Below are 18,486 nucleotides of genomic sequence, written 5' to 3' on the forward strand. Positions count from 1 at the left end.
AGACTTACAGTTTCCTTTTCTGAATAGCAAAAATCACAGGATTCATTTAAATTAAGTTTAAATCTTTCCAACACTTCTCTAACAGGATAGATTCTGTGCAAAATCCTGAAGGATACTTCTTTCACTTTGTTAATAATTCAATATTCATTAACAACACAACAAGCCTTTTTTCCACTGAAAATCACCCATGAGAGAAGACCGAAGGACTTCAGCTGCAGGAGGTCCAACACAGTCCAAAACACTCCTAATGTATGCATGACTTATTCATGAATGAATTTTTTAGCTTTATTTAACTAAATATAAACTTGTCAGACTTACAACAACACAGGTATACAGAGCACTAAAAGAAAGAAAAACATTAACATACTACACAGAAGATAATGAATAATAAACATTGTATCAATACATGAGGCAATAAAGATATTTAAAATTAAAAAATAAAATAAAATAAAAAGACATGGACAGTAACAAAAAAATGATTTAATTACCATTAAATTAAAACATTAACAACATCATTTAGATATTTGTTACATTTATCATTGTAATAGCCAATTATATATTTTGGGGTAAAATCATAAGTGATGAGACAATTGTTGAAAACATGTCGACTTAAATCATACCCAATATTCATAGTGATATTACACTGAAGAAATGAATGAATTAAAGTTCTGTGATCAGTCTGCCCACAGAAAGAACAAGAGTTGTCAACATCTGCAGACCTGGAAATGACAGAATTTACTGGATAAATAAATGAATGTCTCTGACTTTGTTAGGAATACAACATTTAGAAGGTAAAAGCCTTTTTTTCCCCATTTAATCTCTTACAAATGTGAGTTCCAGTTCCAGAAAAATTTTCCACTTGGGGTGATTTTGTTTTTATTTTGGAAAATCTGATGAACATGTCTATTATTATATTTCTTTTTAAATATGTTAACACCGTTCAAAATGAATGGAGATGAAAATCTGAAATGTTTCCCTCTGATAAGATGCATCAGAGCAGAAAGGACGGCTTTAACTACAGAATCATACTCTTCTGAAGGAATAGTTGTGTCTGGTTATAAAATGTTCATAGGATAATATATAGCCATGTCCATCAAGAACTGACAGAATATTAACAACATTTCTTTGGAACCACTTGGGATAAAAAACAGATTTATCCTGAATAGTAATACAGTCATTGTTCCATATTATAGTTTTGTACAAAAAGTAACTTCCAGGCAGGAAGGGGTTACTCATGAAACTTAGATAAAGAAACAGGTAGTTCGTTAGGACAGTAATTACATGTTAGTACAAAGGGGAGACCACCAGTTTGAGGTATTTACTGTATCGATGAAATTTAAAACCTCCAAACCGCCCTCTGCCCTACTATTAGAAAACACCGTTTTTTGTTGTTGTTTTTTTAATTTGTGAGATTTATTTTTCCAAACGAAGTTCAGGAATAAGTTCCTCGCGTGGCCGTGATACTCGTGACGTCACGGGCGCGCCCTTCCGGTATGGAAAGTTTGGTTTCACTTTGTGAGCTCGTGGCGGCGCAGCGTCGTCTGTCCCTCTGAAGGTCTGTGAGCTGTGCCGCTTTCTGTCCGTGTGTCTGTCGGATGTCTCCGCGTCGGTTTGCAGTACAGACGGCAGACATGTGAGTTGTCAGCGCGACAGACGGTCAACTTTACCGCGAGTTTTCCTTCATTTTGAAGTTAGTAGGCGGCAGGCCGCGCAGCTACGGCAAGCCGGAGCGGCCAGAAAGCGCCACTTTGAAACGCGTTTTGTTGGAATTAACACCGGTAAAATGCGGCGTACGGAGGTCAACGGCGCTTTTTGACGGTGCACGAAAGTCAAACAGCGGCGAAAATGTGCGTCATCGCGCAGCATTTTCGAGCAGAGCGTTTTCTGCCTGCTGAGAATAAAAAGCTGCAGATGGTGAAGCTGGCTGCGCAGCTGCTTTTGACCAGTTTCAGGTGTTTCTGCACCATTTTCAGTGGTTCGTTGGTCCTACCAGCTTGTGATGGTCACTCTAGCTGGTTTATCCGTTTTCCATGTCCCTGAGTATTATGTATTTATTGTCTTATTTAATTATTATTTATTATATGTGTGTGCGTGTGGGGTGGGGTGGGGTGGGCACTGAGGGGTGGTTTATGTTTTTCATTTCGGCCTATTGGGGGTTTATATGCTCTGAATGGTTATGTGTTTATGTTACGGCCCATGGGTTTGGGAGGCACTTTTTCTTTCAAAAGTTGTGGCAATTTTTTTCCTTTTTAATTTTACGCCAATTTGTTTGTTTTTTTTGTGATTTTTAAAAACTTTTTGTAGCAATTTTAAAAAAAAAAAGAAGTTTTTGGTGATTTTCAAACCTGTGGGCCCAACGAAAGAGGATGTGTGCGTTCTTCCAGCAGCTTGTCGCAGTGACGGTGTGGACTCTGCGATGGATCCGTGTGAGGACACAGAGGAGGGCGTCCGTCCCTCTGAAGCCGCTCTGTGTGAGCAACATGACGGCCAAACTGAAGCTCAGAGGTGAAATGAGGATCTCTAACTGTCCACGATTCTTCTCCATGTCCGATCACTCTGATCGATCCACCATCATCACTATCACTGAAAGCTACGTGTTTCTGTGTTGAAGCCCAGAAAAGCAGCAGAGAGTGGACTCTCCTGGACCTGAACCCAGCTCTGTGTCCCTGAAGAGTGACCGCTCAATGGATCCTCCTCTGTTTTTTAGACAATCTGCTGATGGAAGGTGAGAATTTATGGTGACGCAAAGTATTTAAGATTAAACTTTGCTTGTGTTGAAATGCTGAACATATTCTTTAGCCGTTTTTAGGCAAGGCAGCTTTATTTAACGGCACATTTCACACAACAGGGCAATTCAAAGTGCTTTACAGAGCAATGAAATAGACAAGCATAATAAAAGATTCAGATTCACAGTAAAAGAGATGAGATGTACAAGGTAAAATCAAAAGAGGTGCAAAGATAAAAAGATAATTTAAAAAGATTTAAAATCAAGTTTAAAATAAGTTTGTAGTCATTAGCGGGTGGAGCAGGCAGTGAAAAAAAGATGGTTTTTAGCTTTGAGTTATCCAACATGTACATGAATCTGTGGCGTTTCAGTTTCAGGGTACAGCAGCAGAGAGTGGACTCTCCTGGACCTGAACCCAGCTCTGTGTCCCTGAAGAGTGACCGCTCAATGGATCCTCCTCTGTTTTTTAGACAATCTGCTGATGGAAGGTGAGAATTTATGGTGACACAAAGTATTTAAGATTAAATTGTTTTTATGTTGAAATGAGGGCTGTCAGCGTTAATGCGTTACCCACAATGTTAATCGCCAGTCAGCATTCCCGTCTTTACGAGGCTGTACTGGGCTGAGTTTTAAGAAACATGATGAGGATACTGGTATCATATCAGACTAGAAGAACTGCGAAATCCGGTGGTCCTCTCAGGAGGGGGGTTAAATAACGCTCCAAATTTAGGCTAAATATTGGTGATGGAAAAGCTGCATGGCCATTTTACGGGAGTCCCTTGAACCCATTTTCATTCCCTGAATTGCCGTCAATTGATCATTCATTGATTCTCAATCAAGACAGTCTTGTAAGAATTGCTTCCGCTTATCAATATGGACTTCATAACTTTTTTGAAAGGAAAAATAAAGTCTATTGAAAATGTGATTTAAAAAAATGTGAATAATCGCGATAAACTGTAGAAATTTTGTGATTAATAGCAGTTGAAATATTAATCATTTGACAGGCCGAGCTGAAATACTGAATATATTTTCTATCTGTTTATATCCAACTTGTACATGAATCTGTGGCGTTTCAGTTTCAGGGTGCAGAGAGCGGACTCTCCTGGACCTGAACCCAGCTCTGTGTCCCTGAAGAGTGACCGCTCGATGGATCCTCCTCTGTTTTTTAGACAGTCTGCTGATGGAAGGTGAGAATTTATGATTTAAGATCAAACTTTGTTTCTTGGTTAAGTTGAGTGATCTCAGCACAGTGCACTCCGGCAGAACACAGTGAGGTAGGGAGGGGTATGTGGAGGAGCTGGACTGTTGATTCTCAGCAGTACTAGTAAACCTTTACCACCACAGGGAGTCATCTGGTTCACTGATCAAATCCAGATATCACTTCACGAACCTCTGACCTCTGTTTGTGTCTGTCGGCCTGTTGAGAACTGGTATCAGCATGTGTTTCGTGGACAGCCGAGACACATTGCCGTTCATACCTGTTCCGATCATGCTTCTCCAGCTGAGCCAAGAGGACCACTTGGGTTCATATTTCGATATTGTCCTGTACACACACTTGTGCCAGCTGCTCTGTAGCATGCTAACTTCTCGTGTTAGCAGTCAGTACAGCTGGAGATGTCGCTGTCGGCAGAATTGAACACGCCTCCTTCCATGAGGCAAATCAATGGACGGCCACACAACACTTTGTCCAACTCGACATAAAATGAGTAAGTTACAGAGCATTAACGCACTGTCACCAAAACAGCCACCACAGCCTGCACTGATGACGAGGTCCTTGTCGGGATGCATCAGGACGGTGTTAATGTTACAACAAAACATGGGGTCATATGCGTCCCAGACCCCCTCAGCAAGTAGCTCGAGTGATCGGAAATGCGTCTTGGTGGCTGTTAAGACCTGTATTTAGTGCTATCCATTTGTGATCAGATCACCTGAGACACATGTTGATGCCAGATCTAAACAGGGTGTGTGAACAGACACGATGTGAGCTCACTCTTCATGATTCCCCCACAGCGTGAACCAGCAGAGCTCAGAAGTGCCCAGTGATCAGTCTGCACCACAGTATGAACCACACCTGGACTCCATATTTATGGTCTGTACATGAACAATTACTTTTACATCTATTCTGTTTACAGTCATTTTCATGCACAACATGCAAATGTTATGAGCATAAGCCTATGGCATTTTACATTGCAGAAATTAGCTTAGCGGCTAGTGGACTTTTCCTCTCCTCATAACTGAACCAGTTTAACATTATTTATGCTTTCTCTTACTCACCGCCGGTTAAAGTCCCTGCACCTCCCGACAGAACAAATGACTTTCAGTCTACGTGCTCGTTTTTTCAGCCAGCATCGCTGAAACAGAGCAGCTAACATAACGTTAGCAAGAAGTCAGTGAAGTGGCCTGGCAGATACTTCCTGTTTCCTCTGTAAGGCTTTTGTTTACATGTCAAGTGCGCTGTCTGTTGATTCGCAGTTTCTCCAAAAACAAAACATTTCCAACTGATGATTCATTCCTGAGTAAACAGCGTTATCCTCATCGTCTTTCTCTTGGCTGCTCGCCATCATCTGCCAGACGCCGTGTGACGCTGACACAGATTTTCAAAGTAAGGGTGCACCGGAAAGAGGATAATATGGATCGATGTTTACGCTTTGCATTGATATTACGTCATTGTTGCTCATTTAATCTATATATTGGTGCAGCTCAATGGATCGTTACACCCCTAGCACGTTCTGTAACTATAACCCTCGATTGGTCGGACGGGTGTTTGGCGGGAACTCCACCACTGCAGATATTGCGACTCCGCAGACTCCGCCTCTTAATGACATCATCAGGGCAAGATGGCGACATCCGTATCTCGGATATTTTAACCTCACTTCAGCATAGCGGGGGTCAGTGGGGGCGTGTTGTCCATCCATATACAGTTGGGACTCTCAACATACTCCTTATGTGAATAGACAGGCAGAAAAGTGCTCTACGATTAAATGCCAGGTGCTCTGTGTGCGCAGTAATCAACGTCAAAATGTGGAATTTGGATCTGTGACATCTGTCCAATGTCTGCTGAGTCAATGACATCACTGTCAGATTGAATTGGTCCCGTGCCTACATATAATCTTCTGTTCCAGGAGCTGGAGAAGGACATTTTTGCTTTTGTGACGAACGAGTTGAAGAAGATCAAGAAGGCTCTGTGTTCAGATTACTCTGAATGCTCAGAGAGTCAGAGGAAAGACGAAGAGCTGATGGACGGTGAGGATGAAGTCCAGAGGAGTGGAAGCCAACAGGCATTTCTGAAGATCACACTGCACTTCTTGAGGAGAATGAAGCAGGAGGAGCTGGCCGACTGTCTGCAGAGCAGTAAGAGGATTCCCCTAAAGCCTTAACATGCTAGATAAATAGGATATTTGTTACAGTCTTAAGAGATGATCCAAAATACATTCAAATGAGGAGTGTAACGGTACACAGAATACGCGGTTTGTTATGTACCTCAGTTTTGGGGTCAAGGTTCAACATGTTTTTGGTGCAGCACAACTTTTCAGGTCAAATGACTCTGCAGTAGACAGGGCCTTTTATCCGGCTTTTTCAGCCGGCATTGATGGGAACACAATTTTAATTTTATTTGTTTAATTTTTAGATCCAAGGTCATAATGTAATCTGATTATCCTGTTTGTTCTTTCAGAAATTTTTGCCTCAGTTTTTCAATGTAAGCTTAAATCAAATCTGAAGGAGAGGTTCCAGTGTGTGTTTGAGGGGATCGCTAAACCAGGAAACCAAACCCGTTTGAATCAGATCTACACAGAGCTCTACATCACAGAGGGAGGGACTGCAGAGGTCAATGATGAACATGAGGTCAGACAGATTGAAGCAGCATCCAGGAAACCAGTCAGACCAGAAACAACCATCAGACAAGAAGACATCTTTCAAGGCTCACCTGGACGAGACCAACCGATCAGAACAGTGATGACAAAGGGAGTGGCTGGCATCGGGAAAACGGTCCTAACACAGAAGTTCACTCTGGACTGGGCTGAAGACAAAGCCAACCGGGACATCCAGTTCACGTTTCCATTCACGTTCAGAGAGCTGAATGTGCTGAAAGAGAAAAAGTACAGCTTGGTGGAGCTTGTTCATCACTTCTTTACTGAAACCAAAGAAGCAGGAATCTGCAGGTTTGAAGACTTCCAGGTCGTCTTCATCTTTGACGGTCTGGATGAGTGTCGACTTCCTCTGGACTTCCACAACAACGAGATCCTGACCGACGTCTCAGAGTCCACCTCAGTGGATGTGCTGCTGACGAACCTCATCAGGGGGAAACTTCTTCCCTCCGCTCGCCTCTGGATAACCACACGACCTGCAGCAGCCAGTCAGATCCCCCCTGAGTGCGTTGACATGGTGACAGAGGTCAGAGGGTTCACCGACCCACAGAAGGAGGAGTACTTCAGGAGGAGGGTCAGAGATGAGGAGCAGGCCGGCAGGATCATCTCCCACATCAAGACTTCCCGAAGCCTCCACATCATGTGCCACATCCCAGTCTTCTGCTGGATCACTGCTACAGTCCTGGAGGACGTGTTGAAGACCAGAGAGGGAGGACAGCTGCCCAAGACCCTGACTGAGATGTACATCCACTTCCTGGTGGTTCAGTCCAAACAGAAGAACATCAAGTATGACGGAGGAGCTGAGACAGATCCACATTGGAGTCCAGAGAGCAGGACAATTATCAAGTCTTTGGGAAAACTGGCTTTTGAGCAGCTGCAGAAAAGCAACATGATCTTCTACGAGTCCGACCTGACAGAGTGTGGCATCGATATCAGAGCAGCCTCAGTGTACTCAGGAGTGTTCACACAGGTCTTTAAAGAGGAGAGAGGACTGTACCAGGACAAGGTCTTCTGCTTCGTCCATCTGAGTGTTCAGGAGTTTCTGGCTGCTCTTCATGTCCATCTGACCTTCATCAACTCTGGAGTCAATCTGATGGAAGAACAACAAACAACCTTCCGGTGGCATAAATTGTTAAAAGAAAAACAGGATATAAAATATCTACACCAGAGTGCTGTGGACAAGGCTTTACAGAGTCCAAATGGACACCTGGACTTGTTTCTTCGCTTCCTCCTGGGTCTTTCACAGCAGACCAATCAGATTCTCCTAAGGGGCCTGTTGACACAGACAGGAAGTAGCTCTCAGGCTAGTCAGGAAACAGTCCAGTACATAAAGAAGAAGATCAACGAGACTCTGTCTCCAGAGCGAAGCATCAACCTGTTCCACTGTCTGAATGAACTGAATGATCGTTCTCTGGTGGAGGAGATCCAACAGTCCCTGAGATCAGGACGTCTGTCCACAGATGAACTGTCTCCTGCTCAGTGGTCGGCTCTGGTCTTCATCTTACTGTCATCAGAAGAAGATCTGGACGTGTTTGACCTGAAGAAATACTCTGCTTCAGAGGAGGCTCTTCTGAGGCTGCTGCCAGTGGTCAAAGCCTCCAACAAAGCTCTGTGAGTACAGAGTTGTTGGATTTATTTAAATAATCATATATTGATATCTTCTAAAAAGGAGTGAAAATAACTCACTTTTTTTCCTCATTGTGTCAACAGGCTAAGTGGTTGTAACCTCACAAAGAGAAGCTGCAACGCCCTGTCCTCAGTTCTCAGCTCTCAGTCCTCTAGTCTGAGAGTACTGGACCTGAGTAACAACGACCTGCAGGATTTAGGAGTGAAGCTGCTGCTTGTTGGACTGGAAAGTTCATACTGTACACTGGAAACTCTCAGGTCAGATCATAGTAGTTTTTTAAAGATTTGTTTTGTCTTGAATTATAATTACAATTTAAAGATTATATGTAAAAACAAAACCGTTGTGAGGTTTCTTCCAAGATTTAGAAACATGGATGTTTGCAAATTAAGAGAGAGACAGAAGGAGAGAGGAGCTCGTTGTATAATAGCAAGTTCCCCTGCAGCCGTAGACCCATATCAGTCTTACTAGGGACTGGTTCAAGGCAAGCCTGAGCCAGCCCTAACTATAAGTTTTATCTAAGAGGAAAGTTGTAAGTCTACTCCTAAATCAAGAGAGAGAGAGAGAGGGATAGAGGTATTAAAGGGAGTCCTCCCCATGGACTAGGCTTATAGCAGCCTAACTAGGGGCTTCTCCAAGGCAAGTCTGAGCCAGCCATATCTATAAGCTTTTTCAAAGTAAAAAAAACTCTAGCCTCTAAGACCAAAAAACTTGAAGGTACCACAAGTAACCCTACATTCTGGGAGCGCAGAGCTGTGGTGGGTTAATGGGGTACTATAAGATCTCTAAAGCGCTGCACTTCATTTTTCAAGTATCTCACTTGGATTCAGTGGGACACTTTAAAAACTTTCTCTAACACACCTCAATGTCTTCGTGTGTGATACAGTCTGCATCCCAAGGAATATAATGATAGACTATTGTTAATCTAAAACTACTACACACATAGCCTGTATCCCAATAAGAAAGGTGTTTCCACACACCAGCTGACGCCCCAAGTGACGCGAGAGATAAAGCCAATAAGAATATTGAGCACGTTCCGGGACTCTACTGTAAAAGTCACAGATGACATCAATAAACTCACCAAGTCTGTGATGGATTAAACTTGTAAAACTACAGAAGCAGCTGCGCTCAACACTATGTTAAATTATTCCACAATCAAACCATGCATTACCTGAACTATCAGGGATGCCATTAACACATGTCACACAGTCAGAGAGAAAACTCTGACAATTATAAAACAGCATCCTACAATGTTAAAAAAGACAAAAGGGACTTCAGTGCACAAGTCTCAGGAGCTGACAGGATCACACTCTACTACAGCTGTAGGACTTAATGTGACATTATCAAACACTACAGTCTTTCAACTAAGTTTAACCTTTTTTGTTAGTAGATGCTTTTTAAAATACCTGGCTTTAAGAGGTGCTGAAGCCCCCTCAGCAACCTTACAACCCATATTAAATTTCAGAGATGTTCAATTGTTTGTTATTGTGTGAATCTGGACGTCTCAATTAAATTGTGGTAAGAGAGGACTTTAAAATAGCATTATCTGCAGGAAAACTGGTAACCTGAGGCTGATTTCAAAAGCTGTACGGATTTTTAAAGTCAGATCCCAGCCTTATGAACCACTTCCTGATTAGATGTTTCATAGCAGTGCAGACTGCAGGGACTTAGATGCCGAGGAAGCCCCCGTCATGATATTTAACAGAGAAGCAACATCAGAATTAGTCGTAGGTTTTACAAAGACTAATAGTTTGAATTTGAATACACATGGCATTTTGTAGAATTTGTTCCATGATTGATTCATCACTTTGCATCCACTGTTATCAGCCATCACATCACCCATTACAGTCAGGTATCACCTCTAAAAAATCACATCTTATAAAGTGTGATTTAATTTGAACCCAAATGTGTGTCCTCTTGTTTATTACTGTCTCTTTAGGCTAAGTGGCTGCAACCTCTCAGAAACAAGTTGTGAAGCTCTGTCCGTGTTTCTTAGCTTTAAGTCCTCTGGTCTGAAAGAACTGGACCTAAGTAACAACCACCTGCAGGATTCAGGAGTGAAGCAGCTGTTTGCTGAAGTGAAGAGTCCACACAGTGCACTGGAAACTCTCAGGTCAGTTCTCAGTACAATAGTCTTGAGCCAATGAGAGGCAAATAGCAGCCTGTGTTCTATGTTTACTTCTTTAGTTTACATCAATGCTTTAAATCAAAGCCTCTCTCATCGTGGTAATTCTTAATGTCCATGTCATTAGGATTTTGACAGTGTAGAAAATCTTTGAGGTGCTTTCTTATGATTTAGATTCATGTTCTCTTTTGCAAAGAGAAATAGTTTCTGACACCAAAGGCCACAGAGACCCAAAGATATTAACTGGTACTGAGAAGCGGTAATACCTTATGTGTAGAATATAGATATTTATGTTGTAACGTAAAGCTTTCTGTGATTATTAGCATGATGATCAACATGCATCAAACAGTCGACAGTAATAAGTTGAGTTTTTCTTTTACCATCCATTCATCCATTTTCATATGCTTATCTGGAGCCGGGTGGTGGGTGCAGTGGGCTGAGTAAAGTACTATTGATATCCCAATCTCCAGCAACGCTTTTCCCTGTGGTCCCCCCATGAGAAACACTGCCCTGGTCTGCCACTCAATAGACTCTTTATGTGACCTCCATGTGACACTGGAAAGGTGTTTCAGCCAAGACAGCCCAACAATGTTCGGAGCCTTCAGCATCATGATGGCCGGGTTCAGGAGTGCCTCTAAGTGTTTTTCCACCGCTTGACAATGTCCCCAGTCAGGGTACTCAGCTGAACACAGTCTGAGACAAGTCCTGCTTTGCCTTCCTGATGTGTCTAACTGTGTTCCAGAATTTCCTGAGGCCAAGGCCTCAGACCATAGCCTCCATGAACTCCTCCCAGTTTACCAGTTTTCCAAACCCAGGTTTCTAGTTTGGCGACCACTGCAACTGCAGCCTTTCCTGCCAACCAGTGCCTGTCTGCTGTTTCAGAAAACCCCTGGGCTAACCATGTGCGAGAGGCCTTCCTGACAGCTGGTCTTAAGTCGCCACCACGACAGGCAACAACAACCCTCTGACCACAACTTTTAGTAGCTACCTCTACTCTGCTGTCGGATCATTTATTCATTGTTTGTGGAGCTGTCCTCATGTCCAGCAGTTTTGGATTATAATTGTTCAACAGTTTAATGTAATTTTCAAGCGTCATCTACATCTGAGCGCAAGGCCACTAGATGATGAATTACCTGCCGATTTTTGCAACCGAGACCTTTTGCACACTCTGCTGCATTGTGCCCAGAAATGTATCCTGGCCATATAGATCACTGATAAAGCTCCCACTCTCAATCAGTGGAAACAAACTGTGACCAGTATTATTCCATTTGAAGCTTACTCCACAGCCTTGAAGGATAAACCCTTTTTATTTTACCGGACCTGGGATCCATTTCTTGACTACCTGGGTACCACTGCACCTCACAGGATGAGGGAAAAGGGAAAAGGATCAGACTTCCTGATCTCTTGTCCTTCGTTTTTATTTAATTATTATTGTCATTATCTATTTTATTTATTTATTTATTTATTATTATTATTTTAATTAATTAATTTATTTTATTTGATATATCTCTGTCAGGTTTAAATGCCTGTATTTTTGCACTATTACTATTGCTATACTTTGTATTGTCCCTTCCCACACACGCTTTGCAAAAAAAAAAGTTTAATAAACACATTGCTGAAAAAAAAGCTACCTCTACAACAGAGGCTTTAAACAAGGACCATTTGGATTCCATGTATCCAACCTCCCCCGGGATGCACGAAAATTCTGTTGGAAGTGTTAGTTGAAGACCTCGTGAAAGGTGTGTGAGCCAGACATACCCACTTCACCCTTATTATGCTTTTGGGTTCGTCAGGTCTGATGCGGGCACTCCTCCGGTCTGTTGTGTTGAAGAAGGAGCTGAGCCAGAAAAATACAAAGCTCTCGATTTACCAGTCCATCTACATCCTAACCCTCACCTATGGTCATGAGCTCTGGATTGTGACCGAAAGGATAAGATTGCGGATACAAGCGGCCGAAATGAGTTTCCTCCGGAGGGTGGCTGGGCTCAGCCATAGAGATGGGGTGAGGAGCTCGGACATCCGGGAGGAGCTTGGAGTAGAGTCGCTGCTCCTTTATGTCAAAAGGGGCCAGTTGAGATGGTTTGGGCATCTGATCAGGATGCCTCCCAGGCACCTCCTGTTGGAGATGTTCCAGGCACGTCCTACTCGTAGGCAGACCCAGAACGTGCTGGAGAGATTACATGTCTTGTCTGGCCTGTGAACACCTTAGGGTCCCCCAGGAGGAGCTGGAAAGCGTTGCTGGGGAGAGGGACATCTGGAGTGCTCTGCTCCGCCCGTTGACCCCATGACCTAGCCCCGGATAAGCGTAAGAAAATGGAAGGATGTCTTGCAGCCTTCCCTGCCACCTGATCCAAGTCACCACCAGGTGGTGATCAGTTGACAGCTCTGCTCCTCTCTTCACCTGAATGTCCAGATGTAAAGATACAACCGCAAAGTAGATCATCAATGTTTGGCTGAGAGTGTTCCGCTACCAAGTACACTTATGAACCACTCTATTCTTGAATATGGTGTTTTTTACGGCCAGTCCATGACTAGCACAGAAGTCCATAACAGAACACCACTCTGGTTCAGATAAGGTGGGGTGTTCCCTCCAGGTAATCCGTGTTGCTGCTGGTGCATAAACACAAGCAGCAGTCAGTCTTCTCTCTCATTCCCTGAGGACAATTCCAGTACGACGGCACTAAGCTGGGGGCCCGTGAGTATTCCCACACTGGCTCAGCACTCCCATCACACTGGGTAACTCCTGAAAAGGTGATAGTCCAGCCCCTTTCCAAGAGTTTGGTTCCATAACCAGTGCTATGCGCAGAGGTGAGCCCAACTTTGTGTTGGTACTGCTCCAGTTCTACAGTTCTAGTCCTTTTCCCACCAGAGAGGTGACTCCACATCCCCAGAGCTTGTCAGTGATACCAGGGGTCAGTACGCCTGGGTCCCCACCCCTGCCTGCTGCCTGGTGCACAATGCACCTGACTGTGATGCATGGTTGCATGTAAGCCAATGGTTGGGCCCATGGGTGTAGCTGTTCCCAGCAAGGTACTTGCCCCTCAAATGTGCTGTCTCATCAGGGTCTTCTTGAGGGTCTTCCTCCCCTGGGACCACTAAGTCTTGAAAGATCCTAACCAGGAGCTAATTCCCTGGTCAACAAAGCTCCTGGTATCACAGCGACAAGCGAACACTCCCACTATATTAAGTTGCCGATTCTTCAAAATCGTTAGAGTTTGTGGCATTTTGTAGTATTTTGTTGGTAAGTGGCCATGGTATAAGCGGGATAATACCCTCCAGGTTTGTTCATTCAGTGGTAATTCTGTGGAGAAAAACCACCCTCTGCTTCACATTGTTTGGTTATTGGCCACTGCATCACCCATTACAGTCATGGAACGTACAACAAGTCTGTCATTAATCCTCATCAAATGTGAATCCTTTTGAACACAAATTTTTATCTTTTTGTCCATAATTGTCTTTTCAGATTGAGCGGCTGTAACCTCTCAAAGAGAAGCTGTGAAGCTCTGTCCCTAGTTCTCAGCTCTCAGTTCTCCAGTCTGAAAGACCTGGACCTGAGTAACAACGACTTGCAGGATTCAGGAGTGAAGCAGCTGTTTGCTAGAGAGAAGAGACTGCACTGTGAGCTGGAAACTCTCAGGTCAGACCACAACAATTTGTCTTTAATCATGAAAAGCATATAGCGGCACTTGTTCAAAATTTTGCCCTCAAGCAAAATATTGTCCCTTGAAAAAAAACAGCCCTAGTGTTTGAATTGAAGGGCACAGACCACAGGAAGTTAGGGTCTCAGGAACTATATTCCATGATACTTAAAACACAAAAGCAAGATCAAAGCTAGTACTAGGTATGAGTACACAAAAGACTTATTTTGATTAGAGTACATAGCATTTTGTAGGTAAGTAGCCATGGTATAAGACGGATAATACACTGATCTAGTGTATAGTGCGGTTGCTGCAATATATATATAAATAAAGCTGCTAATGTTTTGAACATCCATCGCCATGGTTACTGGGATGTTATTACCAGAGGAGAAGTTGCACAATATCACTCAGTGGAAACACAGTCAGCTCACCATTGAGTTTTATCCACATTTAAAAAAAACATTGCTTAAGTTTTGCGCAAATCTGTAATTGAAGTCTACCTACTCATATAACTCATAATGTGTAAGTGATATAACCCACGTGTAACTCGTGTTAACCCTTACATATTTTACAAACTGTGAATGCGTTTGGACACAAATGTTTGTCATTTTTGTCTTGTCAGGCTGAGCGGCTGTAACCTCTCAAAGAGAAGCTGTGAAGCTCTGTCCTCAGTTCTCAGTTCCCAGTCCTCGAGTCTAAAAAACCTGGACCTGAGTAACAACGACCTGCAGGATTCAGGAGTGAAGCAGCTGTCTGGTGGACTTCAGACTTCAGACTGTACACTAGAAACTCTCGGGTCAGGATTCATCAACCTTATCAACGAATTAACATTTGAATCCCTTTTAACATGAATGGATAAACAGACATTTTCTAAACTCAAATTATTTTAGAAGTAGTTTAGTTTCGTCAGTGTTTACACCCTGTGAATAACTTTCCACAGTCATGGTTTGTAAAGGTTAGGGGGCATGTCTGTAAAAGGGAGACTCATGGGTACCCACAGAACCCATTTCCATTTAGATATCTTGAGGTCAGACGTCAAGGGACCACTTAGAAATGGCCATGTCGTTTTCCATTACCAAATTTTAGCCTAAATTTGGAGCGGTATTCCACCTCCTTACTGTGAAGCTAGCATGACATGGGTGGTACCACAGGATTCCTCAGGTCTTCTAGTTTCAGATGATACCAGTATCACAGTACCTTCCAGTACCAATATTTTCAGTTTTGCATGTTTGCAGGCTGTCAGGCTGTCTGGTCACAGAGCAAGGCTGTGCTTCTCTGGCCTCAGCTCTCAGCTCAAACCCCTCCCATCTGAGAGAGCTGGACCTGAGCTACAACCATCCAGGAGACTCGGGAGGGAAGTTTCTCTCTGCTGGACTGGAGGATCCAAACTGGAAACTGGAAACTCTCAGGTACGCAAATACCTACAGTTTGCCTTTTGCTTTCATTTTTGGTGCCTAACAGTAAAACATAGTGAGAGAGAAAAATTAAAAAGAGAAAGAAAGTTGAAAAAAGAAATAAAGGAAAATAAAAGATAGCACTGCAAAAGTCAAGAAAATAAATATAGAATAGAATTAATCTTAAGAATTAGTCTTGTAATTAAAAAAAGGAGGGAAACTGATGACTCTCCTCGTTTCAGGTTGGAGCCTGGTGGAGTCCGATGGTTGAGACCCGGTCTGAAGAAATGTAAGTGTGGGTTTAATTTGATTTATGAAAACGAAGCAGCTCACATTCAGCCATTTTTAAAGTGTGACATCACTCTCTGATGTCATCATTAAAGTAAATGAAAGTGTTGATGAAGGTTCTCAGTCGTCCAGGTCATGGCATCCATAAGTGCTGTTTCGTTGGCAACTGGACCGATTTCAGGTCCTTGAAGACGTTTTGCCACTTGTAAGTCATTGACCCAAACAGCATTCGTGTGGGTCGTTGGGGCTGGATGGGTCCTGGTGTGAATGGGTGTTGATCCTTCTGGGGAGGGAACTCAGGAAAGCATTGTAAAGCACCCTGCCAGGATCAACATTCATTCACGCCTGGACCTATCCAGCCCCAACAACCCACACGAATGCTGTTTGGGTCAATGACTCACAAGAGGCCTCGGCGACTCTGAAGCACACACCTCTACAGGATTTAAAGCCTGAAGCTCCCCTCCAGGGGACGTGAGGCCAAACGTCTTCAAGGAACTGAAACCAGTCCAGGTGCCAACAAAATAGCACTTATCAGTAAATGAAGGGATGATAGATTAATTACTGCAGCTGTATCGCTTCTCGTTCTCTCCATCAGATTCCTGTGATCTCACGCTTGACACAAACACTGTTAACACAAAGATCAAACTGTCTGACTACAACACTAAGATGACACACGAGGAAGAGGACCAGTACTATTGTGATCATCCGGACAGATTCGACTTCTGGCCTCAGCTGCTGTGCACAAATGGTCTGACTGGTCGCTGCTACTGGGAGGTGGAGTGGAGCGGGAAGGTGTTCATATCAGTGAGTTACAGAGGAATCAGGAGGAAAGGAAACAGGGCTGCTTGTGTTTTTGGAGAGAGTGAAAAGTCCTGGAGTCTGAGCTGCTCCGATGGTTGTTTCTCTGTGTGCTACAATCACAGAAGAACAACCATCACCTCCTCCTCCCCTTTCTCTGGTAGAGTCGCAGTGTATGTGGACTATCCCACCGGCACTCTGTCCTTCTACAGAGTCGCTCATAAAAAACTGATCCACCTCCACACCTTCAACACCACGTTCACTGAGCCTCTTTATCCTGGGTTTGGGTTTCTGCTTTGGTCATATGGTTCCTCAGTGTCTCTGTGTTCTCTGTAGGAGGAAAAATCTCCTCCCGTTACCCCGGCTTTCCACCAGATCCGTGTTCAGTCCTGATCCACCACAGCAGACGGAGCAAATCGATTACACTCTAGTCTCTGTGTTAACTTCCACTGGCTCCGCTGCTTTGAGAATCGATATCGTCTCAGCTCCGGCAGTTTGGACCCTTTCCGATCAGATACACAAGGCTCCTATTTTTGCTGGATGCTGGAACACTTTGCATCAATTCTGCCGAATAAAGTGGGAAGTCCTTTGTCTCGCCAATCCCGCTGATCCGGCAGTGCTGCACCATGCCGCACTCGAAACCACAACCGGTGGGAGTTGATTTATGACGCAGCAAAACTGCAGTGGAGCCGTACCGCAACGCATGCGACACGTGATCTGTCTGTTAACCCCGAGTTTCTCCGAAAACAAGCTGATGGTTTATTGTGAATAAATGACGTGATCCTCATTGTCTTCCTCTCGGCTGCCCGCCATCATCCGCCTGACGCTGTGTGACGGTGACACAGGATTTCAAAATAATATTATAATATATATCTTAAATGGATATATTGATGCAGAGCGATGGATGGTTAAACCCCTGGCTAGTGTCAGCCTGAGCTCTCAGTTCAGTTCTTGTTGTTTTCTGTGTCTGCTGTTGACTGGCAGGAGTAATTTTTTTGGTGGGCCTGAGTGGCAAAAGACTGACAGAATGGAAAAAACCCAATCTTTTGCAAAAACACATACGCAAACGAGGAACTTCTCTTCTGAGGTCTAACTTCTGATTTTGTCAGTTTAACAAAAAGCTGCCAGAACGCAATAAAAAGAAACTTTTATATAAAAAAAAGCAAAAACTTTAGCGATAATCACTAAATATTTTTGTAAAAATGTTAAACTTTGTAGCAATAGTTTTTTTTACTGTAAGGCTAAAACACACAGCAGAGAAAATGTAAGAAATTAAAGTTTAATAGTTTATAATATACAATAGTTTATATTACAGTGATTCTACAAACTGATTTTGTTTTATTTCATTGATCAATCATTAATCATTTAAATATTAAATTCACAATCATTGTATATTCTACAGATATAAATGAGATGTATGACTTTGTCTCTACATAATTTATAAATAAAGTTGTTACTTCAAATCAAACATGCTCGGTTTGTTCACTGATGAAGAGACGACTGATTTAAGCAGTTCAGATTTACTGAAGCCGACGTTTGCATTGAACTGCTGATTATAAAGAATATAATAAACATTTCATGTATCACTAACACACACACACACACACACACGGCTCAGGTCATGTGTGGAATGTGTATTTGTGTGTATTTTTAGCGAGTACTGGTCTCTGACAGCAGCTGTTGTTGTTTTCAGAATAACTTTCCATCCAACAACAGCTGCCTCCCTTACTGTTACCACGGTGACAACATTCAACACACACGACATCATGACGTCATGACATCACATTCACATTAAAATTGTACAATTTGCTCGACCTGAGTATGAATCTGGTTTTAAAGTAATTATTACTATTACTATTCTATATCTAAAATTCAGTATATTTTTCATTACTTTATTTTGGAATTATTTAAATTGTACTTTCTATTACATCTATCTATAACTATTATTATTTTCTAAAATTCACCAAAGAATTTAATTTGTATTACATTTATTTGGTAATAACTACAATTGTATTTTCATTCACCTGT

The 18,486-nt window shown here is 42.8% G+C and overlaps 1 protein-coding gene across 1 annotated transcript; it reads left to right on the forward strand.

Moving 5' to 3' along the window:
• The first annotated feature begins 1,481 nt into the window (after positions 1 to 1,481).
• On the forward strand, positions 1,482 to 16,936 carry LOC121947675 (uncharacterized). Its single transcript, XM_088080687.1, has 15 exons — positions 1,482 to 1,633; positions 2,388 to 2,505; positions 2,612 to 2,725; positions 3,097 to 3,213; positions 3,802 to 3,912; positions 4,736 to 4,814; positions 5,848 to 6,076; positions 6,399 to 8,202; positions 8,302 to 8,475; positions 10,155 to 10,328; positions 13,804 to 13,977; positions 14,601 to 14,774; positions 15,214 to 15,387; positions 15,615 to 15,661; positions 16,256 to 16,936. Exons 2-15 carry the CDS (start codon positions 2,417 to 2,419, stop codon positions 16,792 to 16,794), a joined length of 3,999 nt encoding a protein of 1,332 aa, XP_087936813.1. The 5' UTR covers positions 1,482 to 1,633; positions 2,388 to 2,416; the 3' UTR covers positions 16,795 to 16,936.
• Positions 16,937 to 18,486: the final 1,550 nt, after the last annotated feature.

This window comes from Plectropomus leopardus, chromosome 8, assembly GCF_026936395.1.
Source record: "Plectropomus leopardus strain MGB_pleo_1.0 chromosome 8, ASM2693639v1, whole genome shotgun sequence".
Taxonomy (NCBI): Eukaryota; Metazoa; Chordata; class Actinopteri; order Perciformes; family Serranidae; genus Plectropomus; species Plectropomus leopardus.

Bases quoted from the DNA above. Each gene is read 5' to 3' on its own strand.
- LOC121947675 (XM_088080687.1), top strand. From the start codon at position 2,417: ATGGATCCGTGTGAGGACACAGAGGAGGGCGTCCGTCCCTCTGAAGCC. The intron at 4,815-5,847 runs GTCTGTACATGA...CTTCTGTTCCAG, and splicing joins ACCTGGACTCCATATTTATG to GAGCTGGAGAAGGACATTTT. The intron at 15,388-15,614 runs GTACGCAAATAC...TCCTCGTTTCAG, and splicing joins TGGAAACTGGAAACTCTCAG to GTTGGAGCCTGGTGGAGTCC.